Below are 24,313 nucleotides of genomic sequence, written 5' to 3'. Positions count from 1 at the left end.
CTTGCAAGGTAGTCACAGACCAAATATAGTTATCCAATTACTTATAATAAGAGAGAATTTAACATTACAAAAAATCTAACTTTTTTTTCAAGTAGTCACTGCACCATAAAAATGAGGTCAAGGACATTGGACAAGTGACTGACGGAAACTTCGAACATGAAGCATCCATATCTTATACCTTCTAAAATATAAAGCTTTTAAGAAGTTAGCTCACACCGCCGCAGCTGTATCACTATCCATATGTCGAGCTTTCTGCGACAAAAGTTGCAAAAAAAGTTGCTCGACAAAAATGATTTCTGAACTGTTGTCTAATATTTTCACCAAGATGTTAACTGGAATAATTAAATTGTTAGTTGGACAATATAATGTTTAACATATAAAAGCTGTTTAGTATATTTCATACCTTGGTTGAACAAGCTGTGAGCCTAATAACTGTGAAGATGCATTATTCTGTTGAGTTTGAGTAGCTCCCAACAATGCATTGGCACCAAACAGCTGATTTGGATCATACTGTATAAAGGATATCTGTGGAGAGGGCTGTAATGAACTGTTGTTCATGTTCTGTCCAAATGATAACGAATTTGGTGTGATGTTCTTCGGCATGGATGTACCTGCAATTTACAAAATTAAATGAAAACAGATCAACACAGTACAGTTTCAGTAGTTGGGTGTAACACTTGTTTGTTTAATTCATTTTCATGGATGATTTAATCCTTTGATGGAAGATTTTTTATTAAATCAGGACTGTACAGTTAAAATCATGTTCAATTATGTCATGTCGGACTTGCAGCTACTTTATTAGCAACAACAAAAAATATCATGATTTTAATGTAATCCAGGTGACCTAAATTTTTGATGGACCTACTTGACTATCCAAGATGTGCAAATGAAAGTTATCATTTTCCTTGATACTTGTCACTCTTGCATCTTTTTTAAACCTCAGGCCTACTTCTGACAGAATGCTATTTCGTACAATCCCCCCCCTGATTCTATACAATTCATTCTTTCTGATATTTTGTTTGGGTTACTCCTATTTATGTGAAGTGTTTGTTTCCAGCTTACCATATGTACTCTGGTTTGGTGGTTTTATGCTAGTAGACATCAGAGAAGATGTTGCAGATGACACCATTATTGTGTTTGGCTGTGGCTGACCAAATGGTGGAACATGAGGCTGTGTTGGAAGCTGGTTCCTCTGGTAGGATAACTGTTGATAAGTATCTGGAGTTGGTGTTGTAGGTAGAAACAGACTATTTTGAGAGAATGCAGACTGTCCTAACCCAGTTTGAGATAACCCATATGCTGACTGTCCCAATGCTGTCTGAGATAATCCATAGTTAGGCTGACTTTGTTGTTGCTAATAAATATACAAATTACAATTGTTATTTAATTCACTTCCAAATAAAGGATTGTCTGCCTTAAAATACATTTAATCTATATCAATATTAAGAGTTCTAAGGATTTCTGTAGGTGAGTCAGATTTTACAACAATGAAGCTGTTTTGATGTACAATAATCCACAGTATAAAATAATTGCGCCATCAGACCGGTGAGTGATGTGAATTGTCATCCTTGTGTAGAACACTTATAAGCTCATCAGGGTCATCATATGGCTATACATAACAATGCTATATGCAGAGTACAGGCAGATAAAATCTTCTACTGATTTCCTCTGTGGTTGGCAACAGCTTCAGAAATGATTATTTGAATTTTGCTATATATATATATAAAACTTATAAATAATTAAACTCCATGTGGTGAACCAACGCCTTTGAAATCGTTTTGGTAGAGTCCCCGAAGTGGATACCTTCATTACCTTGGTATGCCGAGTTGTCAAATCATGCAAATAAATGCAATACTTAAATAATATTCAAAATTGACAACAACACTTGTTTTCAAATAGTCTGCAATTTTATTATCTAAGGTCTACATGTTTCACCTGCGAGGCAGGTGTCTATTCTATACACAATTTATTCGGCCTGAGGTACTCAAAGTGGTGCATATAAAGTGATGTTATAATCAACAATGGTAGGTATTAGTAACGTAATGGTGGTTTTTATTGTCCAAATAAAAATATTAATTAAAATCATTGATGGGGTTTGTATTTGAGAATTGATTGTACTGTTTGATTCCGATAGTACAATCAATTCTCAAATACAAACCCCATCAATAGACTGGAATAAATACCGTATCTATAGCTATGGCTATTTGACAGAAAAGAAATCTTACCACCCTCAGACTTACCATCATTATGAAAGCTGGGATCAGTACGCAACAAACAATTATAATTATTTAGACACATCTTCAAAGAAAAGCCAGGCCTCCACACTAGACTTAACTTAGGATGAAAGCATAATCGACCTATGCACCAGTGATACCACCTTTGCTAACCATAAACAGAACATTTTAATATCAATCTATTTATAACTTGAACACTTTTTTTTTCAATCTATTTTTATTTGTACAATCATAACCACCATTACGATACTAATAAAATTGAGAATGGAAATTAGGAATGTGTCAAAGAGACAACAACCCGACCATAGAAAAAACAACAGCAGAAGGTCACCAACAGGTCTTCAATGTAACTAGAAATTCCCACACCCGGAGGCGTCCTTCAACTGGACCCTAATACCTACCATTGTTAATTATCACATCACTTTATATGCACCACTTTGAGTACCTCAGGCAGAATAAATTGTATATAAATTGTCCTGAAGACGCCTGCCTTGCAGGTGAAACATGTAGACCTTAGATAATAAAATTGCAGACCATTTGAAGTGTTTTTGTCAATTTTGAACATTATCATAAATAAGTTATAGATTATAAAGTATCAGAAGCCAAATTGTATTCAGGACAAACTGCTTAACATTATAATAATTACTTATCTTGAATGAAACATAAGTTACACAGGACTTAAAAATCCATGTATTGTGATGATAAATGGAACAAGTTACTTTTCCAAAATTAGGAATAAACTCATCTAAAAATCTGCATTTTACAGTTTCCTTTAGAATGCTTACATGTTCTGTTGCCTATAAACATATACACACAAAATTACCTATCACTGCAAAACTGTCCGTACTTTCACCCGAGCAATTTCCCCTTACATATCTGTTTTATATGAAATATATGTATACAGGATTTTAATGGAATATTACGTTTTTATTATAGTTCATTTAAAAGTCAATAACTCATCTACCTCTTGTTAGATTAAATAATTACCCTAGGTTCTGGAGCCACAAAATGTTGTCCTCTATGATCTTGAGGAACAAACTGATTAGCTCCCATGTGGAAGGGTTGAAAAGGAGGCTGTGATACTGACATCATACTTTCTAACTGTGGGCTTGGTGGACTTGGAGGGATATCCACATCATCAACAATATCCAATTCCACTGCCAACTGTTGTGCAGCCTGCAGCTGCTGCTGTAACTGTTGTGGTTTTACCTGCTCAAATAATTCAAGAAATTCCTATAATTACATCTTCTTTCTTTCTTAAAAGTCAATAAGAGTTGTTTAGTGTGTGCGACATGTTTCAAGGTTTTCTGTCCTACATCATCATATGATGGTTAAATCAAGTTGTTTTTAAATTCTGTCATAAGTTGGGCAAGTGATGTATATTATCATGCAGTATATATACATTGTCTCATCTGATTTGTCCTTTGGTGTTCATGATTTCATTATAATTCAAATAAATTATTTCTCATATAAATACAAGTTTTCATTCCAGGTGCTACGGCTTGTTTATGGTGCCTCTTTTAGTTTACTTGTGTTGTTTTCCAATTGTCTCAATTTCCCACTTTTAAATCATACTTGACATAAAATTACCCCAAAAATTGGTAATGTAAAACCATTCAAATCGGAAAACCAATTGTCTAATGTATATAAAAACGAGAAACACATCTATATTACTGTGAATTCTTTTATTTTTGTGGGTATCAAAAATGACGGATTGAGAAAAACTTGCATTTTCGAGGATAATTGATTTTTTTGGTTTTACCAAGGTCTCCCTTCAAGCCATTGTAGAATTGTAATTCGTTGAAATTATAAATTTGTGGTTCACTGATTGCCAAGAAACTCGAGAAATTTTAAGCAATCATAAAATGGTTACCTTACAAACATTACTCTGTTCTGATGCCTTTATATCCATGGTGGAACTGACTTCTGTAGAGGTGTAGTTACCAAGACTGTCTTGTAAGACAGTTTGATTAGTGAATTGCATGGTATCCTGAACAGAGGAGTGTGGTACAAAGGTGAGACATTCTGTATCATTAGAGCTGAATGCTAGTGTATCTTGTACTGACACATGACTGCTAAAGTTTAGACTGTCCTGTACAGAAGCATTAAAACTTCTGTTATCCTGAGAGGAGCCATTAGAACCGTAACTCCTGCCATCTTGACTTCTAGGAGACATTGTTGACATAGGTCCATTACCTACTAAGGAGTTTTCATCTTGTCTCTGATCCAGCTCCATGGTCTTGTGCTCTACTATATCAGTATCCATATCTCCTGAGCTGAATGTTGGATAGGAAGATGTCACCATCACATTGTCTGATTCTGATGAGACAGTAGTCCCTAATGCTGAGCTGCTGTTCATTCTGCAATAATTAATACATTTTTGCTTTAATTCAAAAAATAATTATGAATATAAAATTCCAAACAATTTTTTTTAATTTTTACAACCAAATTATGGATTCATTTTAATACAGTGTTGAAATATACATTTTATGTGCTATCTGAAATGAGAAAATTCTCCTGATAATATAATTTAACCTAGTCCTTTCTAATAATTATTTCATAGCTAATCCACCAAGTTTAAACATTCAACACCTTGGTTAGATCAAAACCTTACCCTTGATCAAATCCCATGGCTGGTTGCATCTGGTCAACATCCCAAAAACCTCTGACAGAAGCAATTTTCAAGTCCAGATCCTGAGAAGCAGGAGATGGGGGAAGATTAACAACTGATTGTGAGGTTCCCGAACTGTTGGTGATACTCATGGATGGAACAGATGTAACAGCATGCTCCTCCTCTTCAAGTTTGTTTTCTGGATAATTTGCCAGATCATGGTCGTAAATGAAGATCAACTCGCTCATATCGTCTCCCTAAAAAAACAATCATCAACAGGTTTTTATAAATTTTACCTGCAGAATCTGACAACAGTATATGGTTTACATTAACTATGTTTTTTATTTCTGATAGTAAAGCAAGTTATTCAATTATTCATAGAAATAACAATGATCACTAACTTAAAGCCTGCTAAACAAAGAATCCAGGTGCAATGTCATTCTGTACTGTGCTGCACTTCCTTTATACTAATATTTTTTTCTTTCTTTTTTTCAAAACCAGGATTTAATTATCTTTGCTCCGTTTCTGACACGCTATTTTTTAAACGTTTTTTTAACAAGAGTGCACACACTGAAATGTCTCACCTTCTTTACTAATCATTGATATTATGTTGATACTCCTAAATATAAAGCTTTATTACGACTGTCACATAAACTTAACATGAACCATGAGGTCAAGGTCAGTTGAACCATATGCCAGGCAGACATGTACAGCTAACAATGCTTCCATACAACAAATATAGTTGACCTATTGCTTATAGTTTAAGAAAATAGACCAAAAAACAAAAACTTAACACTGAGCAATGAACCGTGAAAACCAGGTCAAGGTCAAATAAAACCTGCAAGACTGACATATAGATCATAAAATATTTCCATACACCAAATTTAGTTGACCTATGACATATAGTATTAGATAAAAAGACCAAAACTCAAAAACTTAACTTTGACCACTGAACCATAAATATGAGGTCAAGGTCAGATGACATCTGCCCGCTAGACATGTACACCTTACAATCATTCCATACAACAAATAAAGTAAACCTATTGCATAAAGTATGAGAAAAACAGACCAAAACAAAAAAACTTAACTATAACCACTGAACCATGAAAATGAGGTCAAGGTCAGATGACACCTGCCAGTTGGACATGTACACCTTACAGTCCTTCCATACACCGAATATACTAGACCTATTGCTTATAGTATCTGAGATATGGACTTGACCACCAAAACTTAACCTTGTTCACTGATCCATGAAATGAGGTCGAGGTCAAGTGAAAACTGTCTGACGGGCATGAGGACCTTGCAAGGTACGCACATACTAAATATAGTTATCCTATTACTTACAGTAAGAGAGAATTTAACATTACAAAAAATCTGAACTTTTTTTTCAAGTGGTCACTGAACCATGAAAATGAGGTCAAGGACAATGGACATGTGACTGACGGAAACTTCGTAACATGAGTCATCTATATACAAAATATGAAGCATCCAGGTCTTCCACCTTCTAAAATATATAGCTTTTAAGAAGTGAGTTAACACCGCCGCCGCCGTAGCCGCCGGATCACTATCCCTATGTCGAGCTTTCTGCAACAAAAGTTGCAGGCTCGACAAAAACCAGTTTATGTGTAATTCAGCAATGTTTCCTACATTTGAAGACAATACAGAATGGAATCTATTGCTTACAGCCGAAAAGACCTGGCATCAATCACTACTTGTGTAAAAATTCCACTTTAGTTTTATTATTCAATATAAAATACCTTAAACAAATGATCTTTAAAGCTTGGTGGTAGCTGAATAGGTTCCGGTTTTTCGATGGCTGTGGTACTCCTGGATTTGTCTTTCAACCCTTCCGGTTTCTTGACTGCTTTTCCATCTCTCTCCATTGTATCCTTAACACTGACCTTTTCACTTCTTACAACCTACAAGTCAAAACAACAATACACTTATTTTACCCCTTAACACTTTTGAAACTAGATTCATTCTGAGGGAAGTTTTTTTTGTCATGCAGATGTCCCAAAATTTGTATTCAATTCTAATTTTATCAAATAAAATGTATGCTATTGTCACACAATATACAAACAAGTTGAAACTACTTGCACCTAGTTGTGCTTTGTATTTGTACCCTCAAAGACTGGCCGAATTTTAATGCATGTTACAGAAAAGTAAATCGATAGTGAACAGAAATCTGAAATTAAACATTAATCTTTTCAAATTTGTAAAAAGATACCTTTGGTTGTCTTTGAGGTTTTGGAGATTCAAATGCCCCTCTGTGTTGGTCTACTTTCATATGTTCATTCTTCTGAAATGGGCAAAATTATTCAAATAGTTAAGTGTGATATCATATAGATTTTTTTCTCTCAATATATCTGCATGTACAAACATTTCATATAGTCATTACCAGCTTTCACTGCTTACTTCCAGTTATTTATACATTATATTCATTTCATTGATCAAATTCCATACTTTACCTACAAGTAGATCATTTTTTGATAACTTCACATATTACTCCATCAACTCTCAGAATTTAAAGAAAATATTTTGAGTATTCCAATTAAGTTCAGATGTTTTAGTATAAAATTTGAATAATTGGTCACACATAATGATAACCAGAATGCTGCTTCAACGTCTCAAGTTGAATAAATAAACTACTTCATAAATTTATCCTTCTATTGATGGCATTCTCTAACAGTTAATACCTCATTCTCTAATACAAATAGTGCATGCATCAAACTTCCTATTTTTATATAGTAATTTTAATAATTTTTCCAACAGAAACTGTCATGAATAATTTTTACTGTACCATATGACATTTCAAACTATATTATGAGATTAATTCAAACACACAAAGTAATATTGGACTTAAACGAAATTGAACAGAATAGTAAAATAGCCAATTGGATTAATAAATCTGTAATAGAGATCCAATTTTTAAATTTCTTTCTGTTAAAGGGACACAAATGAGAGCTAGCAGAAAGAGAAAATGAATTTGTGAGTTGTGTTTCTATAGATTACTTAAGATTTATGCTTTGAAAGGGCAGCAGACCATTTTTAACGATTTCAGAATCGTGTTTCTATATATTACTTAAGATTTATGCTTTGAAAGGGCAGCAGACCATTTTTAACGGTTTCAGAATCGTGTTTCTATATATTACTTAAGATTTATGCTTTGAAAGGGCAGCAGACCATTTTTAACCGTTTCAAAATCGTGTTTCTATATATTACTTAAGATTTATGCTTTGAAAGGGCAGCAGACCATTTTTAACCGTTTCAAAATCGTGTTTCTATATATTACTTAAGATTTATGCTTTGAAAGGGCAGCAGACCATTTAACCGTTTCAGAATCAATCTACAATTGGCAAGGAGTAACATTTCGATTAGTTTTAAATGCATGACATAACAATATAAAATAAGACATTTGGCAAATAAACTAATAACAATATGATTTAAATCACATTTTTTAAAGAGAAAGTCTTACAAACTATGTGACAAGTTTCTATGCAAATGATCAATCTTCCCTTACTTTTAAATAATGAATTATCAAAATTTTAAATGAGTAATTCGCAAGTCTTTTCTTAAAACATGGGATGCATCTGAACAAACATTATCCCCATTCTGTACAATAATGTACTATTGACATACATGCAGATTATAAATGGAGAATTAATTACTAGGTAAGAATACATGACCAGCAAGACAAAAAAGCATGCAAAGAAATCTGTCCAATAACCAAAGATCACAACTTCAGTATTGCACTGTGGAAGATATTTAAAAACATACACAAGACTAGCTCAATTTATACCCCCTAGTTTAAATGATTTAACATTTATCCCCCTCCACCCAAAAAATATAAAATGTGTATGCTTTTTAATAAATGCCAAGTCTTTTACTGAAAAAGTGACCAACCTTGACCCCTCAAATAAGAATTACTTGAAAACTGATTGTAAGCCAGAAGCAGTATCAAGCAATGAATACAGAATAAAATTTTAAACACAAATACTTTTTAAGTGCAGAAAAATAATTGATTTTCATCCCATACTTAATCAATTGGTACATTATCGTTGTATTCTCAAGTCTTATGGCTATAATGAAAACAAATTTCCCCCTTGTTTTGTTTCTCTAGAATTTTTCAAATAAAGTCTCTTGATATCAAATTTTTTATTTTGATTTTCACTATATCAATTCAAATCATTGTGAAATTGGAATTAAAATTAAATCACATTTTAGTTTTATCAAATGTTATTCTAAAATGGCTGTCCCCCCCTTCTCAAGAATAAATCAAAACTTGACATTTTAACCCCCTTCAAAAACATTAAAGTCATAAGACCATTTATAGAATACAACTTTATAGGTCTAATTTGGACTTCAATTTCTTTTTTTTTCATTCTATTAAAAACTGAATTTGACATAAACATTCAATTAATTGAAAAAAAGTTAACAAAAAAAAGATGGAACCAAGTATTATTTTTTTTGACATTCATTTCCACAATGCTGGGCGTCACCTTCTCCGTCCTCAATTTATTTTCTGCACTTGGGGAACTTCGAGTTGAAGAGCCTGCCGAATTAGGCTGGTCACTAACATCAATTCCACTGTCATGTTGGTCTCCCTTGTCAAACTTGCTGTCCACCATCTGTGGCAGAGAACTTCCTGTCACTGCAGCAGCTGCATAACTTGTGGATTTTGCCGTCCAGGCATTCACTGGTGGCAATGGTGCAGGGATCGTATTCATTGACATCTGAGAGGACATAGCTAGCTGTGATGTCTGATCAGACATGTTTTGGGCTGCAGAAATATAATATATATCTTACATTCAAAGACTATTTACAGACAATGAATAACTTTTACTGTGACCAATCTGTAATTCAATTTCATCACCAAGATTGCTTGGTTTATGGTTTTTTAAAACTCTAAATATCATGTTTTTAAATGCCTTATAGTGAACACAAATATCTAAACATTTGATACCTGTCCTCGTCTTAATGTCTTTACTTTCAAATATGCCTAAAATGACAAGCACTTGTAATGTTTGTTAAAAATAATAATACACTACCTTGACGTGTGTCCATTTCCATGTTGATAGCAGGAGAAATAGCTGGAATATTATTGGCAAGATCATTGTCCCAGTTATCAACCTTCATATCAAATCCTTGGCTAGTAGTATCACTATCTCGGTCTCTTTGCTCCTTTTGCTTCACAAACCTTGGAGGCAATTTACTTCCTTTACGAGACTTTCCACTGTTATTATGTACTCCTTTTGGTTTAGCCAAAACCTATTTGGAAAAAAAAACCCAGATGTTAATTCAAAACATTTCAGAGTAGGATCAGTTACTAGCAATAACACATATGTATAGGCTAGTATGTTTAATACATGCATTAGTTATATAACTGGGAGCCGAGGTCACAAATATATACCTCATTCCCCATTTATACACATAAGTCAAACTACACATTTTTCTATGACAATAAAGTCATTTTGTATATCAAATAGAGAATAATAATATTAAGATGTATTCAAGACTTAGTCAGTTTCACTGAATTTCGGTCGGTTTGGAATACAAACTGCAGACAGATGTTATAAGTAACTGTTATCTCCATTCAATGACTACATAGTATGGGTTTTGCTCATTGTAAGAGACCTACAGTTGCACACAATTAAAATCTTTTGGACTAATGTGGATTTTTGTCATTCATAAGTAATCTCCATTAGAAGTCATCAAATGATAAATAACCATATAACTTTGATGTGAATTGCATTTCTACCTTGTTGTGAGCATCCTTTTTCTGTTTTTCAGTCATTATCTGCCTTTTCAACTCAGCTTCCTGTTGAGCTTTTTGTCTCAGTTTCATAGCCTTTTTGGAAGTCACTTCCTGAAAGCCCTCATTTTCCACAGAGAACTCTGGGTCATCTACTGGTGCTCCATAAATGTCATCAATGACCACAACACCTGTAAAACACAACAATACATCTTAAAAGTTGTACTAAGTAAATGTAACTTATCACACCACACTTCAGGTAAATTACCCAGATGTGACCTTTCAGCATGGCGAATGATAAATATATCATCATCTTTTTACATAAGAGCTGTCATAATCATCATAAAGGTCAATTTAGCATACAATCAATTTCTGATCACACCTTTTAAAGAATATAATCAAAGGACACTATGTTCTGATCACACCATCATATTTCCATGATCACATCTCCCCCCAATGTCACACGAGTCAGGTTGATATATATACCAAGTTTCAAGATGATGGGACCACAACTTTATGTAACCGTCTTAAAACCAATACTTAATTTGATACAGGATGGGAGGAAAGGTAAAAGAAAGTACAAAAGGTAAAACGTAACCTCCCTTCCAATTTAGACAGGGCATACAAACAGTCGTCAAGAGCCATAAAAGGCAACTGATTTCAGTGCCACAATAAAATCAACTGTGCTTCAGAAGGACTTTTTTTCCATACAAGACCTTTCAGCATGGCGAATGAGAAATGTATCATCATCTTTGACATACGAATGTCATAATCATCATCAAGGTCTGATTGTAAAAAACTTTTATAAGTCAAATTAAAACAGATTTTTGGATCACTCTTTTCCCCCAATATTCCACAGAACTGTTCAATTATCAAATTATGTGCATGTATGTGGAGAATACATGTGTTGTGAGGAACTAAAGCATAACGACAGCCTACAACAATGATTCCTAAAACAGTTGAAAATAATACAAACATCAATCAAATTCTAATTAGAAGAAAATGTCCATAAGATACAAAATGACCTTTCAGCATGGCGAATGATAATGTATCCTCATTTTTACATAAGAGATGTCATAATCATCATCAAGGTCAATTTAAGTGATTCTAAGTCAGATTTTTATACAAATTTTGTTGTCATTCCTTCCCCCCTAAAACATTGCACAGGACTGTCAAGTGTTAAATGTACGTTTATTTGTGGGTTGAGCCCCAGCCTACCATAATAGGATCCTGAAAATATCAGAATATCAAAAGGGCATTCAGTTCACATTATTACATTTCAGATACAATATGGACATTCTAAAGCAATACATAATCCCCATCTCCCAAATACATAGGTGGGGTATAAAAAAAAAGATTTCAAAAAACAGGTAAGGCAACAGAGATTTACTTTCCAATTATTAAATACACTGTGGTTCAGGAGGTAATTTTTCCATACAAGACCTTTCAGCATGGCGAATGAGAAATGTATCATCATATTGACATACGAGAGTCATAATCATCATCAAGGTCGATTTAAATTCAAACCTAATTAGCAAATAACAAAGAACTTTCAAATCCACCTTTTTTCCCCAAAAAATATAATAAGGCTGCTCCAGAATTTAATGTGTGGGAAGTGGCCTGCATGGCAAAAATAATACAATCATCTGTGAAATTTCACTTTTGAAATCTCCCCATCATATTTTTTTAGATCCACAGAACACTTTAAAAAATAAAATATCAATAAGATATCAGCTTCTGTTCACATAAATTACATTTTGAATACGGGATAAACAAACAGACAATACATACACCACTAACTATATAAGTGGGGCATAAACAGTCTTCAAGATTGAATTATTTAATGTACTATGGTTAAGGTTTTTCCATATTTGACCTTTCAGCATGGCGAATGAGAAATGTATCATCATCTTTGACATACGAATGTCATAATCATCATCAAGGTCAAGTTAAGTTCATGACATTAAAATAAAACAACATACTTTCCCACATATAGTATTGCACTACTCTAGAATATAATGTGTAGCAATATGTGTTGTTGTGGTTTGGGAGTTTGATGGACAATTTAAAACCCAGCTACCACAATAAGATACATAAAGCAGTTGCAAAATCAATAGGACATCATATTCTGTTTGCATAATTACATTTCCAATACCAGATGAATAAATAACAACACAGAAAAAAACAAACTGGCCTTAAATACATAGGTGGGGACAGTCTTCAGGATCCAATAATTTAATGTTACTATGGTTCCAGTAATTTTCCATATTTGACCTCTCAGCATGGCGAATGAGAAATGTATCATCATATTTGACATACGAATGTCATAATCATCATCAAGGTCAAGTAAAGGTTCATGAAATAAAATAAAACAACATAAATATAAACTTTCAGATCCCGTTCTTTCCCAAATATTGTATTGAATTGCTCCAGAATATAATGTGAAGCAATGTGGGTTGTGGTGGTTTCGGAGTTTGACATAGATATAGGAAGATGTGGTGTGAGTGCCAATGAGACAACTCTCCATACAAATAACAATTTAAAAAGTAAACCATTATAGGTTAAAGTACGGCCTTCAACACAGAGCCTTGGCTCACACCGAACAACAAGCTATAAAGGACCCCAAAATTACTAGTGTAAAACCATTCAAACGGGAAAACCAACGGTCTAATCTATATAAACAAAACAAGAAACGAGAAACACGTATATATTACATAAACAAACGACAACTACTGTACATCAGATTCCTGACTTAGGACAGGTGCAAACATTTGACAGACTATTTAAAACCCAGCCTACCACAATAAGATACCTATAGCAGTTGCAAAATCAATAGGACATCATATTCTGTTCGCATAATTACATTTCCATTACAGGATAGACAAACAGACAATGCTGCATAATACAACCTCACCCAAATACTGTGGATTCATTTCTTTTCAATGGATATCAATTTCTGTAGATTTTTCATAGGTTCAGGTGAACCACAAATTTTATGTTCAACGAATAACAAATATTCTATAGACTTGTGTGCAGACATTAGCAAAACCACAAAATAAAATATCCACGAATGTGTGTTAAAGTATTCCTCAATCCAAGAAAATAAATGAATCTACAGTATCTACCTATGGTGGGGACAGTCTACAAGATTCAATAATTTAATGTTACTATGGTTAAGGTAATTTTTCCATATTTGACCTTTCAGCATGGCGAATGAGAAATGTATCATCATCTTTGACATAAGAATGTCATAATCATCATCAAGGTCAAGTAAAGGTTCATGAAATAAAATAAAACATAAATATAAACTTTCAGATCCCGTTATTTCCCAAATATTGTATTGAATTGCTCCAGAATATAATGTGAAGCAATGTGGGTCGCGGTGGTTTGGGAGTTTGACAGACTATTTAAAACCCAGCCTACCACAATAAGATACCTATAGCAGTTGCAAAATCAATAGGACATCATATTCTGTTCGCATAATTACATTTCCAATACAGGATAGACAAACAGACGATGCTGCATAATACAACCTCACCCAAATACTGTGGATTCATTATTTTTCAATGGATATCAATTTCTGTAGATTTTTCGTAGGTTCAGGCGAACCACAAATTTTATGTTCAACGAATAACAAATATTCTATAGACTTGTGTGCAGACATTAGCAAAACCACGAAATCAAATATCCACGAAAGTGTGTTAAAGTTTTCCTCAATCCAAGAAAATAAATGAATCTACAGTATCTACCTATGGTGGGGACAGTCTACAAGATTCAATAATTTAATGTTACTATGGTTAAGGTAATTTTTCCATACAAGACCTTTCAGCATGGCGAATGAGAAATGTATCATCATCTTTGACATAAGAATGTCATAATCATCATCAAGGTCAAGTAAAGGTTCATGACATTAAAATAAAACAACATAAATATAAACTTTTAGATCCCCTTCTTTCCCAAATATTGTATTGAATTGCTCCAGAATATAATGTGAAGCAATGTGGGTTGTGGTGGTTTGGGAGTTTGACAGACTATTTAAAACCCAGCCTACCACAATAAGATACCTATAGTAGTTGCAAAATCAATAGGACATCATATTCTGTTTGCATAAATTCAATTTCTGATATAGGATAGACAAACAGACAAAACTACCTAATCCAACCTCCTCCAAATACATAGGTGGGGACAGTCTTCAAGATTCAATAATTTAATGTACTATGGTTCAGGTAATTTTTCGATACAAGACCTTTCAGCATGGCGAATGAGAAATGTATCATCATCTTTGACATAAGAATGTCATAATCATCATCAAGATCAAGTAAAGGTTCATGACATTAAAATAAAACAACATAAATATAAACTTACAGATCCCGTTCTTTCCCAAATATAGTATTGAACTGCTCCAGAATTTAATGTGTAGCAATGTGTGTTGTGGTGGTTTGGGAGATTAACGGACAATTTAAAACCAGCCTTCCACAATAGGATAACTAAAGCAGTTGCAAAATCAATAAGACATCATATTCTGTTTGCATAATTACATTTGATACAGGATGGAGAAACTAACAACACTACATAATCCAACCTCCTCCAAATACATAGGCAGGGAAAGTCATTCAAGATCAAATAGCTTATTGTACTACGGTTCAAGTAAATTTTCCATACAAGACCTTTCAGCATGGCGAATGAGAAATGTATCATCATCTTTGACATAAGAATGTCATAATCATCATCAAGGTCAAGTTAAGTTCATGTCATTAAAATAAAACAACATAAATATAAACTTTTAGATCCCCCTTTCCAAAATATTGTATTGCACAGCTCCAGAATTTTATGTGTGGGAATGTGGGTTGTGGTGGTTTGGGAGATTAACGGACAATTTAAAACCCAGCCTACCACAATAGGATACCTAAAGCAGTTGCAAAATCAATAAGACATCATATTCTGTTCGCATAATTTCATTTCCAATACAAGATGGATAAATAACAACACTACATAATCAAACCTGCCTTAAATACATAGGTGGGGCCGGTCTTCAAGATCCAATAATTTAATATACTATGGTTTAGGTTAATTTTCCATTTGAGACCTTTCAGCATGGCGAATGAGATATGTATCATCATCTTTGACATACGAATGTCATAATCATCATCAAGGTCAAGTTTAGTTCATGACGTCTAATGAAACAATGTCAATATCAACTTTAAACCCTGCAGGTCTGTGCATAAATAGGGATGGAGCCAAAATTAAAAAAAATGCTGGTTTGCCCTCCCAACCCAAGCGGGTCAAAACTTTTGACCAAAAAAAATCGTAATTATTTTCCATAATTTGTTTCCATTTTTGAAAAGTGCTTGAAAGCATATTACGACATTTCAAGTATCATGGACTTCGACAATTTCAATTGCACATGAAAATTTTCAAAGATCATTGGAAATGTCTCACCTGCAACAGTTTAACCTAGATATGTATCATTTACAAATAAATGCCTTTTTTTCTTATAAATGCAAAACAATTAGATCACTTTATAGCAGTAAAACTATTTGCTCAGATTTTTGTATAATCATTTGTTTCATGGGATTGACAGATATTAAAAATCATCATAGCAAAACTGATATATATCTTGTCCATTCTTAAAGAATTGTAGGCAGCTATAACCATTAGCATTTTAAATCATCAATAAATTTCCTCTATATACCCTTTCATACAAACTTAATAATAAGATAAACATACTAGCATAATTATTTATGTCAATGTTCTCCAAGACATTTTTCTCCTTTCTTTCTTCTGGCTTCAATGGTTTTGATACATCTGTCAAGTCAGAGGGTTTTGTGGACCGATTTCTGTAATTGATAAAAATATAAATTTCATTTAAATTCTGGAGATAGTACATTCCATTCTTTCAATAAATGCAATACAATTGATCGCTTTATAGCAGTACAACCATTTGCTCAGATTTTTGTATAATCATTTGTTTCATGGGATTGACAGATATTAGAAATCATCATAGCAAAACTGATATATATCTTTTTTTAATTTCCTCATACTAGTTATAATTGAAGCCTAAGTCAGCATACAGTCTTCATGCTTAACCACAAGTCCTAAGGCCCTGGCTTGTAGAATTGCTTTCAGGCTTGTAAAATTCTCCTCTACAAGCCAACACAATCAAACTAATTTTTTTTAAATTGAGCTTCAGGCTTGTACTCTCAAAAGATTATCGTGAAGGATGAGCATATGACACTTAGGTCCTCCTTTATCTATACATGTAATCATGTCAAGGGCGATATTTCTACACCATTTACATATGTTTTTTTTTTAATCTCTCACTACAAACCATATATTTTCAAAAAACAGACAAGACTGTTGTGCCGACATTACCAAGTACACAAAGTCCATACCATATTTGTCTCTATCTTGGTATATTCTTCCTAAGTATATGTATTTGTATTTCCAAACTTAACTACACATGTATGTATTTGGTAAAACATAATGAAAAGGTTCTTTCAAACTTGACACTAAAATACCGTAAACCAACTTATTTTTGTGGTTACATGATTGCATGGTTAGCCCTTATTAGTCTATTTCGCTATTTTCATATTTACTTGATCCAAGTATTACATATTCTTGACGATTTATATTCACCTTATCTTTCTACTCCCAAATATAAGTTGGTTTACAGTAACCATGGGATGTAAATCTACATATATATGTTACCAACAACAATAAAAGGTCATTATGTAAATCTTGGATCATTTTCCTGTTCAAATCAAATCTATTGCAGTTATTGAAAAATATCAACTTACTTGTAACTCAAATTGTTAAATGCATTATTGATTGCATTTTGATCATTTGCCACCATATGATCTACTCGGTATACATCAGACACATTCTCCTTCTTGCTAGAGTAATTTGATTTCCGCGGGGCACCATTGCTACCCCTAGCTAACCCGTTTTTTGTCAGGTGATTTGGAGATTTTTCTTTATTTGGATTTCTATAATTGTCAACCCCATTTTGCTTCCTCCAATCTGATTGACCTTTTCTATTCTGGCGATCACCTGCAGGACGCTGGCTTGAGAAGCTCTTTCTTCCAGGGGTAGAATCTCTTTTATCATTATCTCTATCATTTCTAGAGTCATTTCTCCCTAAAAAATCACTACTTTCTGAGGCTGTTTCCCATTCTTCACCCTCTACTGCGGCATATTCCGAGGAGTTTTGCTGTGCTAGCTGTGGCGGCTTTGAACCAATGCTAGGAGGGGCACTTCCTCCTCGACCTTTACCACGGGCTTTGCCACGATCAGTGCCCCTCCCCCTCTCGTTTAAACCCCTTTTTGCAGCAAATCTTGGTGGAGGGGGTGCTCTTTCTGGCTTTTTGTCTTTCCTGTAAATAAAAAAGATATTCAAATGTTCAATGATTAACATGTAAAAAAACATTTACAAAGCTTTAAGTACCTTATGGCATTTTGTAATTTCAGGAATGTTTTTGAAAACTCGGATTACCGCACAAGTTGATCTTGAAATTTATACTTGGACAATTTCAAATCTCACCCCTGGCTGGGTAGCAAAATATTTTTTACAGTAAATTACATGTGAATTTAAACAAATAAATAAATGCCTCTAAAAGTTTCGAGTTATCTTGTGTCTTTTAATATCTCATTGCTCAGATTCCTTGTGTAATCATCCTATTTCATGGGATTGACAGATATAAAAAGTCATCATAGCAAACTGAATGAGATGTTTAAACTTTTTTGTAAGTATGCTTTACACTAACAAACTGTAATGTTTATTTTAACAAATTCAACAAATGATTTACCTTGGTCTTTCTCCTCTTTCACCATCATTCATTGGTGCTGTTGGGGGTCTACCAAATCCACCTCGAGGGGGTGGGGCAGAGTTGTATCTTCCAGCTCCTCTTCCTCCCCTTGTAGAAGTTGAAGCACCTGCAAAACATGTAACATCTTAAAAATCTATTTGTTAAATTGCAAATTTACACTGCTAGCATTTAAAATCTTTTGCCAAACTATGGTGATGTCATATGACATTGGATGAAATGTTGACATGTAATTCTGCAGAATTCAATGATCGCTCAGATTTTTTTGTAATCATCTGTTTCATGGGATTGACAGATATAATTAATCATCACAGCAAACATAACTACCACTGAATAAGTATCTATATATTATTGAACCAAATCTGCATACACAACTGAAACCAACAATCAACAGTAGTTCCATCATGATAGTAATCATTAACAATATAAGCAAGATATTTTTTTTCTGAAAGACAAATGTTATTTTGTAATACATTGTAAACAGTGTGCATGATACACCTGTCACATTTTCAAAGAATAAAGTTCAATTACTTCTCAATGATATATAAGAAACTTGTGAAAATCAAAAGTAAGCTTACATCAATAGATATAAACAATTCACCAAGTTTCATGATAATTGCTGAAAGACTTTTGAGTTATTGCCCGAAAAACTGGAAAATCCTCCTTTTTTTTTTAAAAGAATAAAAACAAAAGGGAACTCACGTCAAAAGATATAAACATTTCACCAAAGTTTTATGCATATTGGATAAAGTTTTTTGAGTTAATGTCTTGTGTGTTGACGACAGGTGGAGAGGTATACCGTTATAGGTCCTGTAAACGGGCATATAAAACCAGAAATTTTCACAATAACTGCATAACTTGAATATGTGTGCAATCCCCCCCCCCACCCCATCCTCACCATAATATATATATATATGCTGCTTTTGAAATCTATTCTTTCATGTTATTTAAAGGCAAATCTAGTTTGCTGCCATTTTAAATCGAAAAGTTATATTTATGTTATATGACATTGGATGAAATGTTGACATGTAATTCTGCAGAATTCATTGCTCGCTCAGATTTTTTTGTAATCATCTGTTTCATGGGATTGACAGATATAATTAATCATCATAGCAAACATGTCCTCTTCCCATGAACCAGTATTTTTTTTTTCAGTTGGAAGACCAATTGAATGTTTTACTAAAGAATAAAGTCATGTGGCCCCAACTTATCCAATAACATTGGCCAATTATTTATGGATATGGAATAATATATATTAATTTATGCAAAAGGTTTAATATTTTGTTATTAGGCAAACTTTTGTTTCACATACTGTCAGTATGGGTTTATTATAATTTGTGGGATACTGGTTTTCATGGATTCATGGAAATAGATGAATTAAGGCTTGAGAAAAAGCATGAAATAAAAATCAAAGAAATCAGATTTCCACTATTTTAGAAAATAAATTGACACATTCCCCATTTCCTTTCTCAATTTTAAGTACTTCCTGGCAGTAAATTTTGAACTTTTTAAACAGGTGTATTATAGAACCCTATACAATTACTCTCTGAATTGGTCAGAAACACATCAGTCATAAAAAACATCAAAATTACCTCGACCTCTTCTTGAAGGTTCTCCACGTGGAGAAAAGCCACTTGAACTTCTCCCATTTTCTCCTCGGTCTTCCCGTCTCCTATTATCAAAGTCATTATTAGCTCTATCATGCCATACATTTTTCCTCTCATTACTTTCAAAATGATTGATCTTCCTGTCACTTTCATATTGTTTATTTCTCCTGTCTGGCCCTGCACCTCTACCACGACCTCTACTAAATCCTCGATCACTTCTATGATCCCTGTCTCTATTGTCTTTATCACTAGTATCACTCAAGTCCTCAAATGATTCTTCACTTTCCTCAGTCCTAAGTTTCCTTGGTGGGTGAGAACTTTGGTGAGAACTTGGGTGGTACTCTTCTCGTTCTTCTGGCTCAAAGTCACCCCATCTGCCTGTACTAAATGGTCGACCACCTCTTTCTGGTCTAAAGCCACCACGTGCAGGTCTATTATCATAACTTCGATATTCTCCTCGTCCTCTGCCTCTAGGAAATGTTCCTCTAGCACCACGGCCTCTACCTCGTACAAATTCTCTGGATTTTGAAGCATTCTTATAGCGATCTGATGGATCTTCCTTTTTCTTTTTTTGAGGAGGTGGAATTCTGTCTTTTTTGTCATCTAGCAAAATAACTTCAGATTTCTTCTCCTCACGAGATTTTTCCTCTTTTTTAGTAGTCTTTTCTTTATCTTCCTTCTTATCGGTACCTTCATCTTTGCTCCTAGAAAATAGACAAATAATAAAAAGTGAATAGACAACCTTTAAATGTTAAATATATAAGTGGAATGCAAGTCAAGATAAAAGCTTATCACAAAATACCACTCTTCACACTAAACCACAAGTCCTAGATCATGGGCTTGTAAAATTCTTCTCTACAAGTCAACAGAATCCAACTAACATTTTTTAAATATTGAGCTTCTGGCTTGTGGAATCAAAAGTTTAGCATGAAGGCTGAAATACACAAGACAAGTATATCCATATCCAGAATGAGTAATATCATGCCAGTAATTGTTCCTGTCAAAGTTTTTGTTTATATATGTATTAATCACTGGACTAGGATTGTAGCAATGCAGACTTTGTCATACTTTATGTACTGATTCAGATTTCCAGTGGTGGATCCAGAAAAAGGGGGGCCACTCCAGTGATTCTCTAATCATTCAACCAAATTTTTCCCACAAAAGGAAAGCATGGACCCCTCTGGATCCACCTTATGCATTTTACATGCACATTGCCACAATATAAAGCAATATATTTTTATCTCTTACTTTTCAACATTGTCAGCCTTTTCTGTTTTCTCTTGTTTTTGTTCTTTATGTACTGGCTTGCTTTCCTTGGAATCCTGCTGAAATATGAATGAAAATTTAAAACATTGAATTTGACCAACTTAACCAGATAAGACCAACAAATCTGTCCTCATCAATCTTATGACCATCATAATTTAATTTTGGCTTTTGGAATATCAAAACTAAATTTCCCTTTTCCCAATCACCCATCATAACCATAATAAATGCTGGTATTGATCAAACCCAAATAATATATGCTGCTTTTAAAATCTATTTCTTTCATGTAATTTAAGGGAAAATCTAATAGTTATATGACATTGGATGAATGTTGACATGTAATTCTGCAGAATTCATTGCTCGCTCAGATTTTTTTGTAATCATCTGTTTCATGGGATTGACAGATATAATTAATCATCACAGCAAACATGCCCTCTACCCCATAACATTTTTTCTATAAAATGGTCCCTAATTTTGCATTCTAAAATACCACAAAATTTGGAATATCAATATATTAAAACAATTTTAAGAAAGGGGACTTTTAGGGAATATATGATAACTTCACTTCAACAGTATATATCTTCACTTCAACAGTATATATTAAGAAACAAGAATGTGTCCATAGTACATGGATGCCCCACTTGCACTATACTTTTCCATGTTCCATGGACCGTGAAATTGGGTAATAATCTAATTTGGCATTAAAATTAGAAAGATTATACTATAGGGAACATATGTACTAAGTTTCAAGTTGATTGGACTTCAATTTCATCAAAAACTACCTTGACCAAAAACTTAAACCTGAACGGACGGACAAACTAACTAACGAACAGAGCCAGACCAGAAAACATAATGCCCATCTACTATCGTAGGTGGGGCATAAAAATCACAAGGGGTATTTTAAACATGTGGGAGTTAACCAAAGAAGACTGATGTCTCAAAATAATAAAAGCAAAATATACAAAGTCCATGTTTAGGTATAGGATCCCTCCCACTCTCCACAAATTGGTTTAAAATTATTTAGTTGCTAATTTTTTTTATTATACTTGTTATCAAAATCCATTTTAAACTATCTACCTTGCTGAGCGACTTTTGTTTACTAGAATCAGATTTATTGACAAATTCTTTAGGAGATTCTGTCTTGCGATCACTAGGTGTTGATGCTCCACTTGACATGTTGGATGCACTTCTTTTGAGTGATGTATAATGGCTGCCTCTGGAGGGCACCTGCTGTGTCTGTTGTGGTGTAATTGGAGGTGGACAAGCTGGATGTTCTCTTTCTGAAATGTCAAACAAAATCAATTTCTAAATTCTATCCATATAAAAAGAACTGAATTTCATTTTCAAAAATAATTTTTTTAACTGTAAACTTGATAAAATTTACCCTGCATTGCTTTTGGGCACAGCACTTTAATGTGAACAATATTTGTTCTTTAATCATCCAGTATTCTGAAACACAGGCCATGCAGTTATGGTTTTTTTTCTTTGTATAAATGAACGAACCCTGATAGTTCGTCTGCATTATTAATGCAACGTATATATACTTTTCCAGGATATTGCTAATAGTGACAGTAAATTTTCAAGTTTGTAACCAATACTTACTACCATATTTGTTGTATGAGGAAGGGTTCCAGTAATTATCAGTATGTTTATTACTGTGTGAATCATCATACTTGTCTCCTCTTTGTCGATCATCATATCTGTGGTCTCGTCTTCTATCATCATAGCGATCCCTTCGATCATCATACTTCTCCTTACTTCTCTCCTTGTCTTTTTGTCGATCAGACCTCTTTTCTCTACTTGTTTCTTTGTCTGCTTTGACTGAACTGTCTTTTGGTCTTTCTTCCACCTTTGGTTTAGAGGTTTCTTCTGTTTTTTTCTTTTCTTCCCTAAAACATAAAATATTCACACATCAAGCAACACATCTGTAGCATTCTATAAAACCCATTTACAGTGTGTCAGTGCTTGATATATGATATTGTTTCCCCCTTTCCTTCATAGAAAAAACTTTAAAAATGTGCAGTTTTTCAAGGAAGAGCCATTTGTCTGTTGTCTCCGGTAATATAAGCAGCAATGGTCAAGTCAATGTTTTTGTATGGGAAACCCCCCAAAAATCTCTAAAAATAGCAGGTGCAAACCTTTCATGTCCTGTGGAAAAATCTCTTAACTTTTTGCGTAAAGCCATTTTATATGAGTTGCAAATTAACATAAAGTTTGACATGGACAAGATAAATTAAAGAAAGTTATCCATGTGTTGCTTTGTGACAGCTAGAACATGTCAGGTAACACAACAATTGACCTTTGATATGTAAAAACAATGCTAGTCCACTTCATGTAAACATTTTTATAGTACTGCAATAATAATCATCAATGTTAATAATTTTAAGACTCAGATAGTTTCTTCAAAATGCTGGGAAAACAAGAATGTGTCCTCAGTACACGAATGCCCCACTCGCACTATCATTTTCTATGTTCAGTGGACCGTGAAATTGGGGTAAAATCTCTAATTTGGCATTAAAATTAGAAAGATCATATCATAGGGAACATGTGTACCAAGTTTGAAGTCGATTGGACTTCAACTTCATCAAAAACTACCTCGACCAAAAACTTTAACCTGAAGCGGGACAGACAGACGAATGAACGGACAAACGGACAGACCAGAAAACATAATGCCCCTCTACTATCGTAGGTGGGGCATAAAAATGTCTTGCACTATGAGAGTTCATGTCACTGTCATACAAAAATATGCAGAATTTAAATCCTCAATAATACATACCTTGGTGTAGTAGCTCGGTCATCTTTGCTTTCCTTCTCAGGTGTATCGTCAAAAGGATCTTTCTGTATGACTGGTTGTTTAGGCTCCTGATCCTTAGTAGGTCTATCTAGATCTTCATCTTCTTCATAATCACCAGAAAATGATCGATCCCTCTTATTATCTTTCCCACTTTCTTTTTTCTCATGCTCCCTGAAAAGTGGAAAATTTAAACTATTTAACCAATTCATTGTTTGCTTTACCTCTGGGG

The 24,313-nt window shown here is 33.7% G+C and overlaps 1 protein-coding gene across 18 annotated transcripts in view; it reads right to left on the bottom strand.

The window, feature by feature from the left end:
• The window catches only part of LOC139511526 (protein PRRC2C-like), a 48,495-nt gene that overhangs the window by 11,998 nt on the left and 12,184 nt on the right, over positions 1-24,313 (bottom strand). For 6 of the 18 annotated variants that reach the window (XM_071298325.1, XM_071298319.1, XM_071298323.1 and 3 more), the window contains 18 exons: positions 24,067-24,255; positions 22,893-23,179; positions 22,368-22,570; positions 21,276-21,352; positions 20,013-20,731; positions 18,403-18,529; positions 17,395-17,970; positions 16,325-16,434; positions 10,604-10,788; positions 9,894-10,113; positions 9,345-9,625; positions 7,073-7,144; positions 6,603-6,764; positions 4,849-5,102; positions 4,108-4,594; positions 3,222-3,446; positions 1,063-1,354; positions 404-611 (listed from right to left, as the gene is read on the bottom strand). In XM_071298325.1, the coding sequence (XP_071154426.1) occupies positions 404-611; positions 1,063-1,354; positions 3,222-3,446; positions 4,108-4,594; positions 4,849-5,102; positions 6,603-6,764; positions 7,073-7,144; positions 9,345-9,625; positions 9,894-10,113; positions 10,604-10,788; positions 16,325-16,434; positions 17,395-17,970; positions 18,403-18,529; positions 20,013-20,731; positions 21,276-21,352; positions 22,368-22,570; positions 22,893-23,179; positions 24,067-24,255 (4,674 nt within the window). The remainder of the gene's footprint in view (positions 1-403; positions 612-1,062; positions 1,355-3,221; positions 3,447-4,107; positions 4,595-4,848; positions 5,103-6,602; positions 6,765-7,072; positions 7,145-9,344; positions 9,626-9,893; positions 10,114-10,603; positions 10,789-16,324; positions 16,435-17,394; positions 17,971-18,402; positions 18,530-20,012; positions 20,732-21,275; positions 21,353-22,367; positions 22,571-22,892; positions 23,180-24,066; positions 24,256-24,313) is intronic. The other 12 variants (XM_071298326.1, XM_071298321.1, XM_071298324.1 and 9 more) reach the window with 6 other exon arrangements.

The sequence above is a fragment of the Mytilus edulis genome, chromosome 2 (assembly GCF_963676685.1).
Source record: "Mytilus edulis chromosome 2, xbMytEdul2.2, whole genome shotgun sequence".
NCBI classification, from domain to species: domain Eukaryota; kingdom Metazoa; phylum Mollusca; class Bivalvia; order Mytilida; family Mytilidae; genus Mytilus; species Mytilus edulis.
Note: the sequence above shows the minus strand (reverse complement) of the source record. Positions and strands in the feature narration are given on the sequence as shown.